The 19731-nt window shown below is 38.4% G+C and overlaps 1 protein-coding gene across 2 annotated transcripts in view; it reads right to left on the reverse strand.

Moving 5' to 3' along the window:
- The window catches only part of RBMS3 (RNA binding motif single stranded interacting protein 3), a 598526-nt gene that overhangs the window by 479778 nt on the left and 99017 nt on the right, over positions 1-19731 (reverse strand). For both annotated transcript variants that reach the window (XM_018075572.1, XM_029961807.1), the window contains exon 2: positions 11427-11600. In XM_018075572.1, the coding sequence (XP_017931061.1) occupies positions 11427-11552 (126 nt within the window). In that variant the 5' untranslated portion in view covers positions 11553-11600. The remainder of the gene's footprint in view (positions 1-11426; positions 11601-19731) is intronic.

The following is a 19731-nucleotide window of genomic DNA, read 5'->3' on the forward strand; positions in this document are numbered from 1 at the left end:
TAAGTAGCCTTAGTATCTTAACTCAGTGGTGAGTAGGGTTGCACTTTAAGGACAGGGTGAGAATTTTCACTCTTCAGAAACCCGTTCTGAGCTACACTTTTGGAATCTTGGTTCCTATTTTCATCATGATAAAAGAAAAAAAATATTAAATTATCTAAGTAATGATGGATCTACTATCACTGCTTGAAAATCTACATCACAAGGAACTAGTTGAAGAAGGTTCATACATCCTTTTTCTCACATAGCAGTGCCAAGGGGTTTTGTCCTTAAAAGACTAAAAATACAATTCTATCAAGCTTCAATCTATAATTAATTCTTTTACTTTTCTTCTCCCAAACAAAATATTAAGACAAACAGCCTGACTTGGTATCAAGCATTGTTCATCGTATGCTATCCTTGACAATGCTACAGCTTTCACAGTTCTGTTTGACTTGCATAATGTATTGTATGTGGAGCAGTGAATTACATTCCTTTCTAAGAGACCATGCTGAATTACTATATCTTTCCCGGGACTCAGAGGTGAATAATTGCACCTGTCCTCCTTAAGCAGACAAAAGACATTAAGTAGCAGCCAAATGGAAAGAAAGATTTAAAAAGAAAATCACTTTATAATTTGGCAGGAAAACAACTCAATCCAACCTTTCACCCAGCTGTATACAATATAAGGATTTCTACTAGTGCAGCTTCTGAAGATAGGGAAGTCTTCAAAGAGGTACTAGCCTGATAACAAAGCAAAAACTGAGGTGCTTTCTAGAAGTTTAAAAGTTCCTACTCTTCAAATAAATCACTGACAACACAAAAAAAAATTCAGCTACACATCTAAGTGTTTGTGGGAAAATGTTCTCACATGATACAAACAAACAAATAAAGTAAGATGGGGGAACAGATAAAACTGCATGGCTTTTCCAAGACAACACAGAGATGCAGTAGTAAAACCTAGTATAGAGAAGAAATGAATATGCTGGAATAGACCACAGCCGAGAACTTTCTGGCAACCTTCACACTGTGTCACAGACTCATAGTGTCATTTAGATTGGGAAAGACCTTTAAGACTGAGTCCAGCCGTAGAGCGTTTGTGACCACGCTGAACTTAAAGGCTGAGTTTTGCTCTCACTGACTGCAAGCACTTGGCAGAGAGATCAGCAGCGGCTCTGGTTTCAGCAGAGCAAGCTGTGCTGGCACACATCCAAGGACAGGTCACCAGGGCAGAAGGACAGAGCCTCAACACAGCATTTGCCTTTGGTGCCAGGAAATTCCTAGCACCTGACCATGCCAGAGGGCTAATGCTTAAAAATATGAAAAAAAAAAAAAAAGCGTGAAAGGTGAAAATACTGTAGAGAATCTCTGTAAAGACCTTTGCAATATTTCCAGGTCCTTTCAATCCTTTCAATTTTTTTCCTCTTGCATGGAAATTGACTGTATATCCAAGGGAGATAGGTATTTGTACATGAATGGATCAAATGGAAAAATATTCTGCTCCTTGTGAAACTCAAACTCAGTCTTTTTGGCAAAATCCAGGCAGTCCATCTTACACTTAAAAAGGGGACTGCCATGGAAAACTATATTAAAATATTGACAGCCCCTAAATAAAATAAAAATGGAAACAAAGGAAACAAAGGAGTGATGCCTTGGGGGGAGATGCCCTTGCAGGAAGCAAGTCCCTTTTCCCAAAAGCACCAATAACTGTATTTAACATCCTTAATGAGAACCTGATATAGCTTAAAAGAGAGACACTGATTGAAAACAAAGAAAATAACTAAGCATACCTGCTTTCAGCTACACATTTTGGTCTGCAGTAAAACCCCTCCAACACCTTATAGTTACAGGTTTTAGAACAAAAGTAAACACTGCTTAGTTATACACTTGGAAAAAATACAGAAAACCTGCCTGGTTTGACAGATAAGGCACCAACTTGAAATTAATGAAAACCAAAGCTTACTGCCACACATTTCCTCCAACAGCTGCATGACCTTTGGTAGGATCCCTTCTTTTAGTGCCTTTGCTTCCCTTCTTACTTTCTGTCCCATCTAGCTACATGCTTTAGGATATGGACCTCCTTTTACAGTATTTTGGTACAAATATGAGGTCAATAGAGTCTTTATCAAGGAAAAACTCAACACTGTGGTGAGTTGTTCCCTGATTATCAGAAATAAATGAAGTCTGTTATTTTGAGGATCTCTGTTTTCCCTCTCAAAAACTCCAGCTTCCTCCTTCATGTGTCATGTAGAAACATCTTCCACACAGTGCTTTCAATGTCCTTAACATAAAGTTCTAACACAGTAACTTTCATCTTGAAACTGTCCAAAAGTAGAGGACTTAATGAACAATTTGGCCAACACAGACACACAGAACATACTGTCTCTCAAGGTGTTTCTTTCAAAGGAAATCCAGTTATTAAAAGCAACAGAAACATTTCAACAAAGGTGACAAAGATCAAAATTTAGATTACTTGGGAAATTAAGCATGGTCATGCAAATGAACTCCAGGATTTTGATCTTTTTTACATCATGTGCTCTCAACAAAGTGCTTAAATCACTGGTGGAACATATGCCAGAAATCAGCAAGGGACAAGTGATCTTTGGTCAGCATTTGGGTTTACAGTAAAGCAACATTTGAAATTTGTCCAGGGTAAAAAAACCTGAAATGTCATCAAAAGAAATTTCAATTTTGACAAATCAGTATTTCCCACAGATATGTGTTTCTTCCACCTCTCTTTATAAACAGAAGTTGCTGTTGACAGTGCTGTTGAATAGCATCCCTGGTGTAAATAAAACCTTGAGGCAAGGAGGTAGGTCTAAGCGCAGAAGGAAAATTTCATGCCTTATGCCTTCAGTGAATTGGGTGGGTTTATATTATAAAAATAACACCAATTAAAATTAAGAGAGAAGGGAAAGAGTCCATCAGCAAAATTAGTTGAAGCAGTATTTGTTCAGACTAGTCTAAAACTCTTCACTCTGGGAGGCTGCAATACAACAAGGAAGTTGCCAGAGAGTGTTAATTATTTAAAATGAAAGCAACACAGTTGCTGGCCTTCTGAAATAATCAATCTTTCAGAAAGTGTCATGTGTCTCCAAAACATGTGACAGGTTGGCAGTTTGTAGCATCTACTGTCAAGCCCTAAGACCAGGATTTTCTCTGGAGCCTGGAGGAATTCATCACCTTTACTAACAAATCCTAAAGACAACCTGTCTGGCTTACTGAAAATGAGATGGAGAAGTTAAATTAGAACTATAGACCTATTTGCTAAATTAAGGCAGAAAACCAAAACAAAAATAAACAGTGGAAGCACGTATATACATATATATATATAGACATACACTTTTATGAATACAGACATAAATACCTATAGAGATATGTGTAGGTAGATATGTGTAGCTGTAAATTATAGACATTTACTAAAATCTGTATTTACTGCCTCCTACAAGCCTATTTTACAGTCTAAATTTAGGGAATTTTCTTCTTTTCTTTAAAATAAAAAGAAGAAGAAAAAAAGGCAGCATCTGGTTTGTCTTTTTAAAGCATATTAAAAAATACCTTCTTTCTGTGTATCTTCCACTTCATTATGCAAGAACAAAAATGTAGAATCAGCAAGAAATATCTTATGAAATCTGTTTATAAACGAAAAATTTCCATCTCCAAAATGGTTGATCTTGTTAACACTTGGAGGTGGTGAGTACTTATTTTACCAATGCTGTGGATATATATGCAGAAGTATTTTTTGTCATTTCAAAGATTTCAATTATATTTTCCACAAAGAAATCTTTCTTCTTGAAAATAAGGAAACAAGTTATATATAGAAATTTTTTTCCAGTCTTGTTAATATTAATCGTTCAGAAAACGTCTTGTGATTTTTATAGAAAATTTGATTTTTTTCTGTTAAATTACATAGTAGAAACAAATCTATAAAAGACATCAACAAACATCATTCCACAGAATTCTTAATCTGCTGATAAACTATAAGAACACATAATATGTGTGGTGTGTAAATGAGTAGTGGATACAGGAAAAAAAATAAAAAACAACATTCACACATAAAAATCAGAATTCTGAAACCAAAGATCTCCAAACTCAAATTTAGGTGGAACTTTCCATTTTCCCAGACTTTTTCAAAAATATTTGTTGCAAGTCAGTTGAAGCATTTTGTGTTACCAGTGCTCTCCCCTCTGAGGGGCACTGCCCTTTCAGAGCAGAGCATTCAACTTCAAACTGCAATTGCCATCCACCAAAAGTCCCGAAGAAAGGAAAGACTCACTTGGTCTACCCGAACCACCCACAGGCAGCGGCCTTTCATGCACTCCACATTAGCCCTCTCTGATCTGCCATGCAGCATTCTCAGCACTGTACCTTTGCAGAAGCCAAGCAGAGCCATAGACAGCATTTAACACAATAATTACAGCATCATGTGTATATTTTTGAATAAAACTACTCTTCAAGATAAAACACGATAAACTACTTTGGCTAGAGTCCTATATTACTGGTGACTTTTCCCTACAATCCTTTACAAAAGTTCAATTTCAAAGCTTAATACACAAAACAAATATGCTGAATACCTCAAAGGCTGAATGTAAAACACATTGGTGGATTTTGTGATTTTTTTTTTTTTTTAAAGACCTGGCCAAGTTTTAATGGGCTGTCACACACGAATGATTATGAAAGTGCTACAATGAACTGAGCTGATAAGCTGATCTGATCGGAATTAACTGCATGTGATTGCTGCTTTGAAAAGCTGGCCTAAAGAGGCAGCATTGAAAGCAATCTCACAAGTCACTGGTACCGCTTGCCTCAGCTATAAGTAAGCACAGATGGTGAGAAAAGTCAATTAAGAGACATATTTGTTTGAGGGTTTGAAATTTCCACCCTCTTTTCTCAAAAGAAGCCAAGCCACAGTGAAAATGTGTTTCACGTTTGCGGTCTAATAAGTTCATGTTTTTGAGGCTCTGTTCCTGTAGATGGAGGTAATAGATAAACAGAATAATTTATGTCAGCAGTTAGCATATGGATTTGCAGTTGATCACTAAGTTCCCCATTTCACCTGATAGCTACAACATCTTGTCAATTAAAACTATTCCTTTCTCCACAATCCTTCATTTACTTTCCTCCTAACTGGCACAGCTTTTCTCTTATACCACAACTGATACCCAGCAATGGAGATGTCATACTTTTCATTCTCACTTTAATGACTGCCTCTTCATTTGCTCTCTCACTTCTTGCATAAGGAACATATCAGCAATTACAAAAAATAGCTTCTTGTGATAAATCTCTCTTTTACTTCTGATTGGGAACTTTCTTTCCCACTTCTTTCCAGCTCACACTTGAGCTTTCCCCAGATTACTAATGGGCTGCTGAAGCTGGGGCTATCACCATCTTTAGAAGATCAAAATACATCCCTTACACTTTATATACTGTGACATAAAAGATGACATAAAAGGCCCTTGAAGGTAAGAAAGGGTTAACACTAGGGACAGAGAAAACCAAGATTTCAGAACTTCAAGTGAAATTGAGAGGTTCTTAGAGAGACACTTTCAATTTATGCCTACTGTACTATTTATTTCCTTTCCCATCATTGCTGATTATGAGGATGTGCATGTGTAAAAGGAAGTTTCTTCATCTTTAATCAGACCAGCTCTTCTCCATGAATCCACAATCCACTGTTCGTGACATTACAAAATGAATCAGGCAGGAGGCTCAAGTCAGATCAGAAAGTGACAGCTTCTGTTTAAACAGATATCTTGGAAATTAGTGATGACAGTATTATACTGCATAAGCGATTCACTCGTAGCACTGTCTCTTTCTCTAAGGAGAGATGCGAAAGAAATACTCACTGGAAAGATCTTAGTATTAAAAAAATGATAAATTAGAGTGCTGATCTGTTCTACTTATATTTCTAGAGAAATAAAGGCATGTTTTGAATAGGACATCCATGCTATATGTATTGAACACTGCCTGGATTTAAGGGAAGATGCTTCTTAAAACGTTATCTTTGCATTGTAGTGTAGGATCACATCATTTATGGCCTATCTTATGAATTTGGCATGTATCAGTATATTGCTTCTGTCAGTCTTATTTTGGTGTATAGAACTGACTTTGAATAGGATATTACACTTACGAGAATGTGTTCTCTAACTGGGTTTATGTTTCAGAAACAGGATCACATTAGAAGACTTGAGATTGACACCCAACACCAGCTGTGCATTGAGAACCTTCCTACATCATTCTGCAAAGATTTTAGCCAAAAGCTTGACCTGTTATATATATAAATATATATACACTATAGACTAATAACTTAGCCATTAGATATGTACATATGTGTACATACAAATTCATAATTGTATCTCACATCTCCAGGTGGTCCCTAAACATTGTATCATCTAATCACATAAAAATGGCAGGTTTTCTAATTTTATAAATTTATACAAAATAAGTTGTTAAAACAGTACAGATGTTAATCCAATCTGTGTGGCAATAACGAGAACAGTCAGTTTACATAAAGCATCACAGCTGTGCAATACTGCAGTCCAGCAGTTCTGTCATCAGCAATGAGGCTTACCTACCTGCCACTGGAAATTTTTCCGATGGACTCTGCACAGTCATGCTGACAGTGAGTAAGACCTTCCATTAGTGTTGTCCACAGTAACAGCCTTGCTCCCTTTCTGCTTTTCTGTCCAAGGATAGTCAGTGGAAACGTGTAAAAGGAGCTATAGCTCCTTCTACTGGGTCTTAAGATTCCTAAGATTAAAGATCTGAAATCCCACTAGGGCTCAGAGAAGTGAGTGGAAGGATGCCAGTTACATCTTATAGAGCTCTCCATCACTTTTTTTTTTAATTCTGCTTTGCACATTCCAACTAACAGCATAATTTCTGAAGCAATCACATATTTAAGGAAATTAGTAGAAAGAAGTCTGGGACAGACTGTAGGAATGGGGACTGCTAAGGAAACTGATTTTCTGATCCATATATGACACCTCAGTCATGTAACAGCTTGTAAACATTATGTGTAGAGCTCCAAATAATAACTTTACAGATTTAACCAATCACGCTTTGAAGGCTGTCACTGATCTACTAGAGCATGACTGAATCCTGTTAGAGCGCAGAACGGATTTTAGCTGGAAGTCTTACATATGCTGAGTTGCTGTACTGGGTCTGGCTAAGCTGGAGTTCATTTCCCCACAGTAGCCCTCACAGTGCTGTGCTTTGCATTGGCAGCTAGAAGGGTGTTGATAACACACCGGGGTTTTGGCTACTGCTGAGCACAGCATCAGCACTGTAACATTCCTTCCTCAGTCGAGGGCAAGATCCTGGGAGGGGACACAAGTAGGCCAGCTGACCCAAACTGACCAAAGGGATATTCCGTCCTATGTGACGTCAGCTCAGATATAAAAGCTGAGGCAAGGAGCAGGAAGGCAGGCATTGCTTGACTCAATGGCTGCCTGCTGAGGAACTGTTACGCGTGCTGAAGCCCTGCTTCTCGGGGGTGGCCGACCATGGCTGCTCATGGGAAGTGGGGAATAAACCGTGCTGTCTTTCGCTTCACTTCACTTTTGCGCGCACGTGCTTGTGCTTTACTTTTTGCTTTAAATAAACTGCCTTATGCCAACCCATGAGTTGTTTTTTCCACCTTAGTCTTTCCCCTGTCCCGCTGGGAAGGGGAGCGATAGAGCGGCAGGGTGGGCACCTGGCATCCAGTCAAGGTCAACTCACCAGAGTTGCATATCTAGATAAGGATTTCAAAGACATCATGCATGCTACAGAGATGTATGCATGAGAAGAAATTAATGCATGCAACAAAATTCATCATCCCATGGGCATGCAACAAAGGTTTCAAGTCCTGCAGGGTAACAGTCTGTGACAGTACTGTGTGCTTTGTCAAAGATTAACACATTGCCAAATTCCTTCATTAATAAGGACTGACTTCTTCAGAGGTGAGTGCGGCAGGTATCTGTGACTGCTACATGAATATTCAAGAAAGACATAAGTGACACCCTTACGATTTCAGCTGAAATAGTCTAAAGCTGATGAGATCTATGTTTTGTTTGCCCACTTTATACATGTAGTACTTTAAAATGAAAGCACAGTCTAAGTAATCATTCGTTAGAGTTAATTCAATGGACAAGGTTTCTGAAGACCTGTAAAATTCTATCGTCCTTCCAGTAAAACGTGGAAAAAGGTAAATTAAGTGAGTCTTAGAGACTTTGGAAAAAGCATGGGTAGGAAGCCTGCATAGATGTGAAAGTTCTCTTGCCCAACAGTGATAATCAGAATTACTTTGTCTATTTTTTATCTTCCTGTGTGAAGAAAGTTCAAGAGAAAAGCATGTTAGATGACTCAGTATCTTCTTATGTTTTGAGTACTACATGCTGTATTTTTCTGGCTGAAAGCCTCTGAATGTTAATGCCAGAGGAATTTCTAGCCTCTAATATCAAAAATCATTTACTTTGCAAGGGCCATCTCCCACATTATCACTCACATTAGTTTACATAGATCCTACAGGGTATCTTGTCTACCAGTATGGCTAGAAGTTAGCACCTTCTTGTTTGTTCAAAAACTCATTTCACTGTTGAATGAGATGATATGGAGCCTTTTTCTCTCTTATATAACTCCAAGAGCTGAAAAATTACTCTGTTTAAACAAGCTTCCTGTTCTTTCCTTTCCTAGGGTGGAAAGACTGCTTTTAATCAATGATTGCAGCACTATGGAAGAGAGATGCCAAGTGTGCTCTCTGATAAAATAAAATAAAACCCCCACCTTTGACTCCGATGTATTTCTCAGGACCAGTCAGAGTCATAAGGGTCTCTCAGCACTTCTCTTTGTAAGATATTTTTTCCTTCATTTAGATGAAAAAAAAAAAAGAATTAGAGGTGTTTTGGATTTTTTTAGCTACATTTTGCCCAATTAAAATGAATCTTTTTTGTCTCCTTCAGCTTTTCTCCAAACAGTAGAGAAATCCAAAGCTTTTCTCTTGGCGCTGTCTTTGGGGACTAATATCTTTAAGTACTTCAAGGCCAGATCCAACTCCCTGACATTTGTCTGCCTTGAACTTGCAAAGTGCTCGTAAGTTTGTTAGCCTCCAAAGTGTCAAGGAACTGCAATGATCTTTAGACATACTCTATGGGGGAGGTTTTGCAGAAACAGCTTCATACAGCACTACAACCTACAGCTTGTTCTAGTGAACTTTTGTCAGATGAGGGCAAATAAAATCCCCTGAAGCAAAGTAGATATCCAATTGAGCATGTAATATTGGGAAGATTCACGAATAAAGGAGCTCTGTCTGTATCCAACTTTCATTATCGTTGTTTGCCATAGGAAGGTTGGTTTGAGCCCAGATTAAACAAATCTAACTTAGAAACAGGAACCGGACTAATTATAACTTTATCATATACAATGAAACAGATATTCAAGCCGATATTAAGGCATTGTTTTTCTTGGAAACTTGAACTTCATCTGATGTTGCAGGAGGGAGGAGCTGAGTTTGCTGAAGTGCCTTGCCCAGGCCCTGCTTAGGGCCTCACCCTTGGAGATTATAAAAGTAGAGAAGGTATGGAAAAAGTATGTGATCACAGTGATTGGCATTGCAATGGCAGCTAATCTGTTACAGGTTTTTACCAGCAGCCTAGGGAGTCAATCCAATCTCTGCTGCGTAGCACTGCAACAGATCTTCTCAGATAAGCAGGAGCCAAGAAATGGGCCAAGTTTTGTAAACAGCTAAACCCAGGGACATTGAGGGCTGGATTAATTGCACAAAGGTTTACGCAAATCTGCACATTCTGAAATCTCTCCTTTCCAGCAATCAGATAAATCAACTTCCAGACTGAAATATCATTTCCAATGACTACATATTAAGGTGCTCAATGAAAAAAAATATTGTATAGGTTGTATACATACCATCTACAAATATTGTACTACAATTCTAGTTCAGCTACCATCAACTTCAGTGTAAATAAAGGAAAGAGGAACTGTGGAAGTAGCTCGAAAAAGACAGACATTTCAATTCAAATTTTACGCTCTCTTCCAGGACAGTTAGCATTGCTCTTGTATGCTCTTTTGCTTAGCAGAGTCAAAGCTAGACTCACAAATTAGGCAGCATTTATTCTAAATTTTCAAAGTAAAGGAGCAGTTAATGATTTGAATACCTACAGCTGAAGTTAAATTAAGCTGTACAGGGACTCTTTTGGAGCCATCATTCTAAGCGAGGAAAATATCCGTGCCCTTCCAATGCCAAATACCTTTTATTTCTTCACAACAGTTTTTATCACTTTCAATGACACCATAATGGATTTTAGCAAACAGCAGAATCTATAGAGATATTTAATTCATTCTGAGAACTCATCACCTCAGAAAAGAGATAAGATTTTACAGATTTATTCCTCTCCTTTATTTCAATTATCATGTTCATGTTTGAGACAAATCCTAACGCAAACTTCTGGCCAGAAGTCTGTTGCCAGGTAAGATAGCAAATCTATATCAAATCACAAAGATCTTGCAATACGACTGCAGAGTATAATTTCCACTCTGTAGTAAAAGCTTCACTTCCCCATTTTCCTATTGGAATTCACTGATGGCAAAGCCTGATTATGTACACATGGCAGGAAGTTAAAATATTATGTCCTTTAAGAAGTTCTATGTCCAAATGTCCAAAGCTAAGTTCAAATCCAAACACTAAAAAAACAAACAGTGGAGTTGGAAAAAAGGAAGATTGCTTACACTAATGAGATCTTCCCCCCTTAACTCTCTCAGGGTCTTTCAATATCAGAAACTAAAAGGCTCTGCTGTGAGCAGTCAACTATACCAATATGACAAAAAACACCATCAGCCTGCAGTTGTGATCCTTTCATGGTTGTCAAATTAAAGCATGCAACAACAGTGAGCACCCTCCCATTCTTTTCAGCCACCAGTTCATGCAAATTACAGAAGACCAGTAGTCTTTGCTTAGCAACAAGATTGCATGTTCACCACTGATCAAATAATTGATAAAGTAGTGAGTATAAACAAATCAAATCATGAGAAGAGATGCTCTCCTCCCCTGACTCATCCACACAATTTAAAATCTCTGAAATAGAAAGAATAATTCATTCATCTAGCAGGCTCACCAGAAACAGAAAAGAGGCCATCTATAATACTGCTTTCCAGACCACATCTCTGACACTCAAAACCCAGGCACACAACAATAATTTCATGCAAGGAGAAGAATTGCTAAATATACAAAAATTTATGTATTTTTACTGAGTCATGAAACTTTCCCATTTGCATATGTCTAAGACTTATTCTATTATTTTCTAGAGTTAGGGTCAGTACACATGAGCTGTCCTGACTGCTGTGGGACTCAAAGAGCACTGGAGAAGGGTGTTGAACTGCCAGCCCCCGAGCACCTCCACCTCCCAGGGTATCACAGAGCTCATTCAGGTAACTGCAGAAAAAGTTTAATTACTTACAGCAGGATGTCCAGCACAGTAGGTGTAGCTAGCATGAGACTGGTAGTGCAAGCTGGCTCTTGGAAAGGTGTATGTATTCCAAGCAGGTTGGCTGCTATTCCACTGGGAGCTAAAGCCAGGGCTCATGGTCACTCTTGATTTACTGTTTTGGTACGTTCTCACTGTGGAGCTGGACTATCAAAAAAGAAAGAAATGCAACGTAAAAATAGCTTTTAGGGTAGAATACAATTAATGCAGCTACATATCATGATTGTGCAAATATATAATGACACACGATCTGGAACAAATTTTAGTGTTTCCTGTAAGGAACTGGAAAAAGAAAAAATGGATTCCTTCGAAGATATCAGTGAAAGAGCTATGTCACTGTAATGCCCAAAAGGAAGACTGATGACTGTTAAGACTTCATGCTGGGATATAAATCAAATGGATAATCAATAAGTGATAGAAGTAAGGGGATGTTCCGAAAATGTGTAGAAGATACAATACCAAGATTAATGGTAGAAACCTCCATATTTTTTTATTATACTGACATTTATTGAACTCCTGTTCAATATGTCCATGTTATGGTAAATGGCAGTTTGGGGCCAATGTTCAGATGTATTTCTTGAAGTCTTGAAATCCCACCTAGTGGCTAGGTAAGGCCAAGCCATCACAAAGCTACATTGCAAATATGTAATCTTCTAAGCAGACTATGAAATTTCATGATGTGTTTTAATTACTTAAAACACAGAAAAAAAATCCAAAATCTTAAATTGTTTTTTAAAAATTAATTTAATAACTTCATTTGCAAGCAACCCAGACTACAGATGTGCAATTCACATGCATTCTTTCTGTCTTTCTTTCATTTTACTTTAACTGGAGCTTTTTGCTTCTAGTCCCTGTTTTATAAAAAATATTCCTAATAAACACTTGCACTGTTACAGGTGTTTTATTAGGGCAGCAAAAAGCATCAATTTTTAAAAAGAGTAGAAGGTGCATAGAAATGGATGCATTTTTAACAGGTATTTAGGCTGGTCTTCAAAGACATGCAAATGTACTTTTTCTCCATATTCTGCTCTGCATTTGGGTTTTGCTTGCTATCTTTTTATTGGCAAAGGTGTTCTAAATTTCCTATGCAAATTTACCCGAACTAATTGTAATTATTATAAAACTAAACCTGTTCATTTTTAAACATTAAATTTACAGTGACCTTGTTAATGCAGTGAAAGGTTGAGAAATATGAACACAAATAATATTTCTTTGAAATGCTTATAAATGTCCTTGTTCGTAAATTGATGCTATCAATTTCAAAAGCTATACTCAAGAATGACACTTCATTTATTTTTACCCTCCTTTCAAAGACAACTTTTACACACCATATATGTAGCATTAACCAAATATCAATATGGGCCACCACCTAACAAGGTGTTTCACACAGTCCAAGACCATCCTTACCCTGAAGGGCTTACAAGATAAATGAGAAGGTCAGGGAAAGCATGAAAGAGCAGAGTCTGGTGCAGAAGCACAGAAAACAGCTTCATAAACATGATTTTCAGTTTTGTTTCAATGTTTCAGTTCAGTTTCATTGGGAGAGAATTAGAGAAATGGAAGGAAAAGAGGACAGAGAGAAGACATACAAAAAGGTTTCAAAGACACATTCTAGCTATAAAAATATATACCCTGTATAATCTTTCTGATTTTTAATACTGTATTTAGATGAGTTGGTTGCAGAAACTCCAGGCCATGCTGGCATGGGCTAAACGTGCTCTCTTTACTTCATTTAATTTTCAAAAGTTTAAGTACACAAAGTTTGCCTCAGTTATCAATTGCTGTATAAACTTTAAGTTCAAGAAAAGGCCATACGACTTCCTGCATGTGTTTATTTCCTGCGCTGCCGTTTAGGAAGCCTGAAAAGAGCAGTTTCCGCTCACCAGCTCTCAATATCTCCACAGATTTGCCTCCTGCCCCCACCCCTAAGAGAAGGATTCCTGCGGTGTGATTTCTAAAGATTTAACTTATGACTAGCTGAACACAAAGCGTATGAATGAACACTAAAACCCACACTAAACTCTCATTAGTCTCTGTGTGTGACAAGTGGTTACTTTGTTCTTACAAAAGGCTTTAGGAAAAAAAATCTGCCCCTACAGTTAAAGGGGCTTATTTGAAATAAATCTTTTTATATGAATTTAAATCATGACAAATCAAAGGAAAGAGGCCACTGCTACAGCTAGGAAAAAAAAAAAGAAAAAAACACAACAGAGGAGTATTAATTTTTTCCCTTTCTTTTTTTTTCCCTTCCCCTTTTCCCCTCTTTCCCTAAGGAGCAGAAACTGCATTTTCTTTCCTTTGACGCATCACTTATCTTTCAGATCACTCCTCAAAGACAAATCTTTCTTTCTGGGCCCTGGTAGACTTTATTCTACACGCGAGATGAAGGCCAGGTTTTGTTTCAGCCAGATCAAATAGGTTTTTAGCCATAATGTACTCCTCCGTATAAATTTCTCCCCTTTATAAACATCAGGTATTCAAGTGTGGCTGCTTATTAACTCCTCTTGAGAAGTGCATCCCCCATCGAATATTCTGTGAACATTGCGCTGCTCTATCCCAACAATAGCTTTGCTCCTTCCTATTGTTACTGATCAGTTTGTATTGTACAGACCAGTGGAAAATATCTGTGGCTGATAGGATGTAAAGATGCATTGTCACCTGTGATAATTGTCAACTGATTATTTTCACTATGGCAGAGAACTCCACTACAGAGAACTAAGGAGAGACACGTTATTGGCACTACACAGACATGCACAATACCTGTTCCTGTATTACAGAACAGGAGCAAAAATGACTCTGTTTTTTAAACAGCCTGTCTTAGTTGCTGAACAGCCTGTTGTCTGTTGACTGCGTTTGTTTCTTGCTTGTGTGCTACACAAAATGCCTTCCCGGATCTGCCACCGTGCTGGAGGCATGGTTCAGCCCCAGCACTAATTCCAGGCACAGAGAAGAGCCCCTCTGTCTCCTTTCTATTCCTCCATCTGGGTTCTACCTCATGCAGGATGCATTAGGAACTGTAAGCCATTCAGACCACCAAGGATGTGCTGGGTGTCCTGCCCATGCAGGTCACTCAGGGTGCAGAGGCAGGAAGCGAGATGCCACTCCCCTCAGGGTAGCTGGGAGCCATGAGGGGAAGGTCCCTGAGAGGAGAACCCTCTGTCTGACCCACTGAAAGCTGCTCTCTTTCCGTTGGATCATGTCCAGAAAAAAAAACAAACCACAAAGCAAAACAAAACAAGTCACTACACAAAGACATTCCCAGGATAATTGGCCTTGAAATCTTGAAGGTATCCAGATTGTCAGCCAGAGAAGAGAGATATCTTCACCACCAGCCACTAACCCCTGGGACAGCCTGGTCCCCTTGGGTTATTGGGGAGCTAGGATGTGAGATCAGGGACCCCAAAAGTTTACTTTTTGAATTCAAGGTACCCTCTGATCTACAAAACACTGTACATCTCTGCAACCTTCCCAGCAGAGTGCAGAGGCAACTCTGCTGTGGGGAAGACACTGGACTGACTGGAAGAGCTGTGAGGGAACAATGGCATCCTGGGGGCAGGTGCCCAGGTGCTGGCGGTGCAGGGCAGCCTCTGAGAGGTGAGGCCAGGGCTGCACCAGTGCCAAACACAACTGGTTCCAGCTGGCTCCTAGTGACCCACCTCAGGACATGGTTGAGCCCTGAAGCAGAGATGGTGGCACCTCTGGGAAAAAGTATTTTAGAAAGGGCAAAACACTGCCTAGGAGTGAGGAAAAAAGTGAGAAATATGCCTGTGAGCACCCAGGGGAGAGAAGGAGGAGGCTGAGGAGGATCCCCTTGAGCCTCTGGAAAGCCCATCTGGGGCATATGTGGGACAGGATCTATGAGAAATCCCATGCTGGAGGATGTGGAGATGTCGCGAAGGCCCACACCTACATTAGAGCAGAGGATGAGCACGAGGAGCAGGAGAGAACAGCTGCTATTCCCCATACCCCCTGTGCCATCAGGAGTGAGAAGCAGGCTCAGGCTAAGAAACAGAGTGACACTGAGCATGGGAAAAAGGCAGGGGGGAGAAGGGGAGGGTATTGTCTTAATTTTCCCTTCCTTCTCACTAACCAAACTTATTTTAACTGGCAATAAATTAATTTTCCCACATTGAGTCCGGTTTTGCCTGTGAAGGTAACTGCTAAAAGATCTCCCTGTCTTTATGCTGACCCACAAGCTTTTTCACCTTATTTTCCACCTGTTTTGTTGAGGAGCAGGAGCCTCTGGGTGGGTGTCTGGCAGCCAGCAAAGGCCAATGGACAGGTCTTGTGGCATACAAGCTTTTACTCAGGATTTAGAAGCATATCTGTTTCCCCTCAACTATTCCAAACAAATTTCATCAAGAAAAGGTATCACCTCTCCCCATAATCCTGTCTTATTTTATCTCTTAGTATGTCAATGGCAGCTTCCACTTCTGGAACAACCTGGTCAACATTTATCAGAAGACTTCTGTAGAAAGTTTTCAGATCACAAAAAAACCAAAAAACCCAATACAACAACAACAACAACAAAAAAACCCAACAAACAAACAAACTAAAAAGCAAAACCAAAAAAACCCCAAACAAATCCACAAAAACTGTTGCCCTCCTTGCTATGTTTTACCAGAAACAAAAAATATTACAAAGCAAGGGGAGAATTTTCTTTTCCTTTAATAAGTCAGTCCAGTGCCTTTATACCCTAAAGGTCTGATGCAATCTAAAAGTGAGATCAATAAAATTTAAATGTCTAAGTATATTTTAAAGTATAACCCTTTTTTTCCTATGCCTTAATTTCTCTGGTTTATAAGTACGGATAATCTTACTTTAAAACTTCAAGACTAATCTTTTCCTCATGTTTGTAAAAGTTTTGAACATTTTTGGACATAAGCATGAGTGAAGTACAAAGTGTTATTAGTATTATTACTATATCTTGAGTTTACCTACTTTCAGTTCTTAGTACTTGTAATAGCTGATGTGTGAAGTCTAACAGTGGAAAAAACAGAACATAGAATTTATGGAACAATTTTTATCATTCGAGTTCTGTGCAAATTTTAAATGGTGGCAATATTTTTGACTGGTGCAGCATTTCCAACTTTTAAAGATGTTTATAATAGGTGTAAGAACTAGCAGCCACTCCTTTCTATTTGTATGCAAATAAAGCACACCCTTAGTCTAGGATGTTAGACAACATTCATAGTTCTGACATAGCCTTAGTCTTCACGTCATCACACCTGTGCCCTCCACTCTTTTGCATTACAGCGTCACCATGCAGTGAACTAACATGAAAAATACGTGTTAATTTCTGAAATTCTACTTCACAACAAATGCAAGATTTACTACCTCTATTAGACACCTTTCTGTCAACTATTCCAAGATGCTATGATTATTATTGGCTTTGGCACTCCAAAAGAAGAGAGAGCCTCAAATATAATCCTCTACATAACCTCTTGACTAACATTGACTTAAAAAAAAAAAAGGCAAGTGAGATTAAAGAGGTGTAAATAACATCTGAATTCAGCCTCCCACTACCTCATCTTTTAAAAGCAACTTCACAGAGCTATGATGTCATTTTCTTAGCCCACACAATTTGAGTTGTTTCCAGTCCCCTGGATTTTGATTATAGAATGATTCTGTCTTCAGCTGCATCTTCTGTGTTTTTTTCCTGAAAGGAATTGTGATTGAATGGGTGTCCACCCTCTTCCCGCTATCTCTTCAAGTGATTTGACATCCCTTACTTTGGATGCTAAAATGATTACAGAAGATGGGAAAATCCAAAGAGAGAAACTGCCATTCTGGAGATACTGCTTGCAGGAACTCTATATGCCTGTATTTGGATCAGATTATGATGCAAAGCATAGTCCTATGTTCTTAAAAGTTTGGATGCTTTACAAATTACTACCGTTCCCATAGAAATCGAAGGTTTCCTATAACCTGTAAAAGTAAGAAATGAAAATAGCTGGCCTGGAACAGTATTGCATGAGCTAAAATGCTGCATTTGTTTTCATGCTCAGAGAATATATGAAACTGGCAAACAAAATCTGAAGTTAGTTCATCACAAAATCCACCTGAGAGACCCTAAAGATTGTGTTATTTAGGAATTGAAGAGTGAGGGTGTTTTTTTCTTTTGGGGTTGTTATGAAAACTAAACATGGAAGATATTGCAGATTTTTAATTTTTTTTTTAACAGCAGGAAAGAGGAATTTTGTGCTGCTACTTTTCCCAACATAATCATTCACTATAGCATGCAAATCTTTTACAGTCTAAAACCAGATTGTATCTGTTTCAGTAAGAACTGAGCTTCTAATATTTGACCAGTGCCGATTTCAAGTTTATCAAGTTTGTGTCATAACCTTCACAAAAAAACTTCAGAGACATGACCAAATTTAAGAGAAACATTGTTTTTCCAGACATGGGATTGAAACTCAATATGCTTTACCTGGAAAAAACAGGATCAGCTGAAAGAAATAGCATTCCACTGAAACCACAGAGAAATGATGAGGTTGTATTTCATATCCCAGCATACATATAACGTTATAGTTTATCCAGTAGATCCAAGAGCACTGAGAGCTAGTCCACATCACGCCAAAACTCAGGGTGTGCAGCCCATCTGCCCCCTCTCAGTAGGTGAGAGAGGAATTCTCTCCATGGGATAGCCTTGCTTGGCACACAAGCTCCCTGCCAATGAGGTGAAGAGGACTTAGGCCTGCACATCTGGAATACTTAGAGCTGGGGCCCAGTAGAAATACTAAGTTGAGAGACTTTTTAGGATAGGACTCAAATAACTCTTAAGGAACGCATTTTAGAAAAAGAGTTTGCCATTCATTGTTATTTTTCCCCAGAGTTATGCCTTGAAAACAAAATATATATGGGTTTCACACTTTTCTGGTTAGAATTGCTGTCATTTCCAGTGACTCAACACTGTAATTCATGTTGTACTTTTAACTGTTACTTGAATCCTAAGAGCATTTTTTTCCTAGGCAAAGTATGAAACATTGCTCTTGTAGTCACAAAAGAGGGAGCAGGGGTGCTGAAAAAAATGAAAGCCTTCACAGTTTGAGGAACACGCCACGAAGAGCCTGGTTTTCTGCCATCTTACAGTCCACATCAGCATCAAGGAGCAAAGAATAAGTAACAAAAGATAGGTCAGTGGTAATCCAGATAAAAGACTTAAAGACTCTTGGCAACCTGTGTGGGACACCTCTGTAATCCAAAATAGCTGTTACCTGATGGCTCTCTAGGCAAGAGATCGCTGAGTTTCAGTCATCTTCTGCTCACACACACTTCCCTGAAAACAGTACCAACACCACTATCTCAGCAGGCAAACTCAGTTGAAAGGCCAAGTAAAAGTCTCAAGAAATGCTCCTGTACTTCAAACTGATTTCTCCAGAATAAGAAAGGGAATTTTGCATGAGTAAGAGACACTTGTATTGGTTTTGTTACTCATGTTGTACCTAGCAATAGAGCGTGGGGATACTCATGCTTCAGGACTGCTCATTTGTATGTCTTCCTTCCACAGAGTGTGAAAAGAGACTTTTCAAAGGATATTTTTTATTTTTTTATATTTGTTACATTCTTTTTGAAAAGTAAACTGGGATTAAAATGTATGTTGTTAGATGGGATTCTCTTTGGTCTTGTTTAAACCTTTAATTTTAGGTCTGAACACAGTGACTATCTTGACCCCAAGCAAGGTCATGTCAAAGTTTCTTGTACTCAGAATATTATTTAGTCCATCTATGGTGATAAATTTAAGTCAGAACAACCTCAGAAGGACATTGAATATGACCTTGTAATGGTAGGTCATTAAGTAATTATTTTCTGAAAATAAAACACACTGGCATCTGTTAAATTTACTCTAACCTTTTTTACAACACCATGGTTACAATTTAAAGTAGTAAAACATTATGTTAACCCAAGAAGAATATGATCTGAGTGTTCCCAGTAAATTCTGGTAAGATAGCACTGGTTAAGACCCTACCACCTGGTTAAGATGACCTGCATATTTCTTATTTCTAGAGAAGTCACCCAAATAAAATAAATCACTCAATGCAATATTTCTTTGCACATACCACTCATCAGTACAGAGTGAGTCACAGAGGCAAAGAACTTGAAGGGGAGAATTTGTTCTAGCTAAGAAAGTCTAATGGTGAACACTATTCTTAAGGAAAGTTGTTGATTACATGCAAAGCATATCACATTAGGTATCGGATCTTAGCAGATCTCAAGAGTAGTACTTTTACGAGGTCTAAGAATCCCTCTCTCACATATGACAGTTGCCAGTCTT

Source organism: Manacus vitellinus, unplaced genomic scaffold, assembly GCF_001715985.3.
Source record: "Manacus vitellinus isolate BGI_N305 unplaced genomic scaffold, ASM171598v3 scaffold_3_pilon, whole genome shotgun sequence".
Lineage (NCBI taxonomy): Eukaryota > Metazoa > Chordata > Aves > Passeriformes > Pipridae > Manacus > Manacus vitellinus.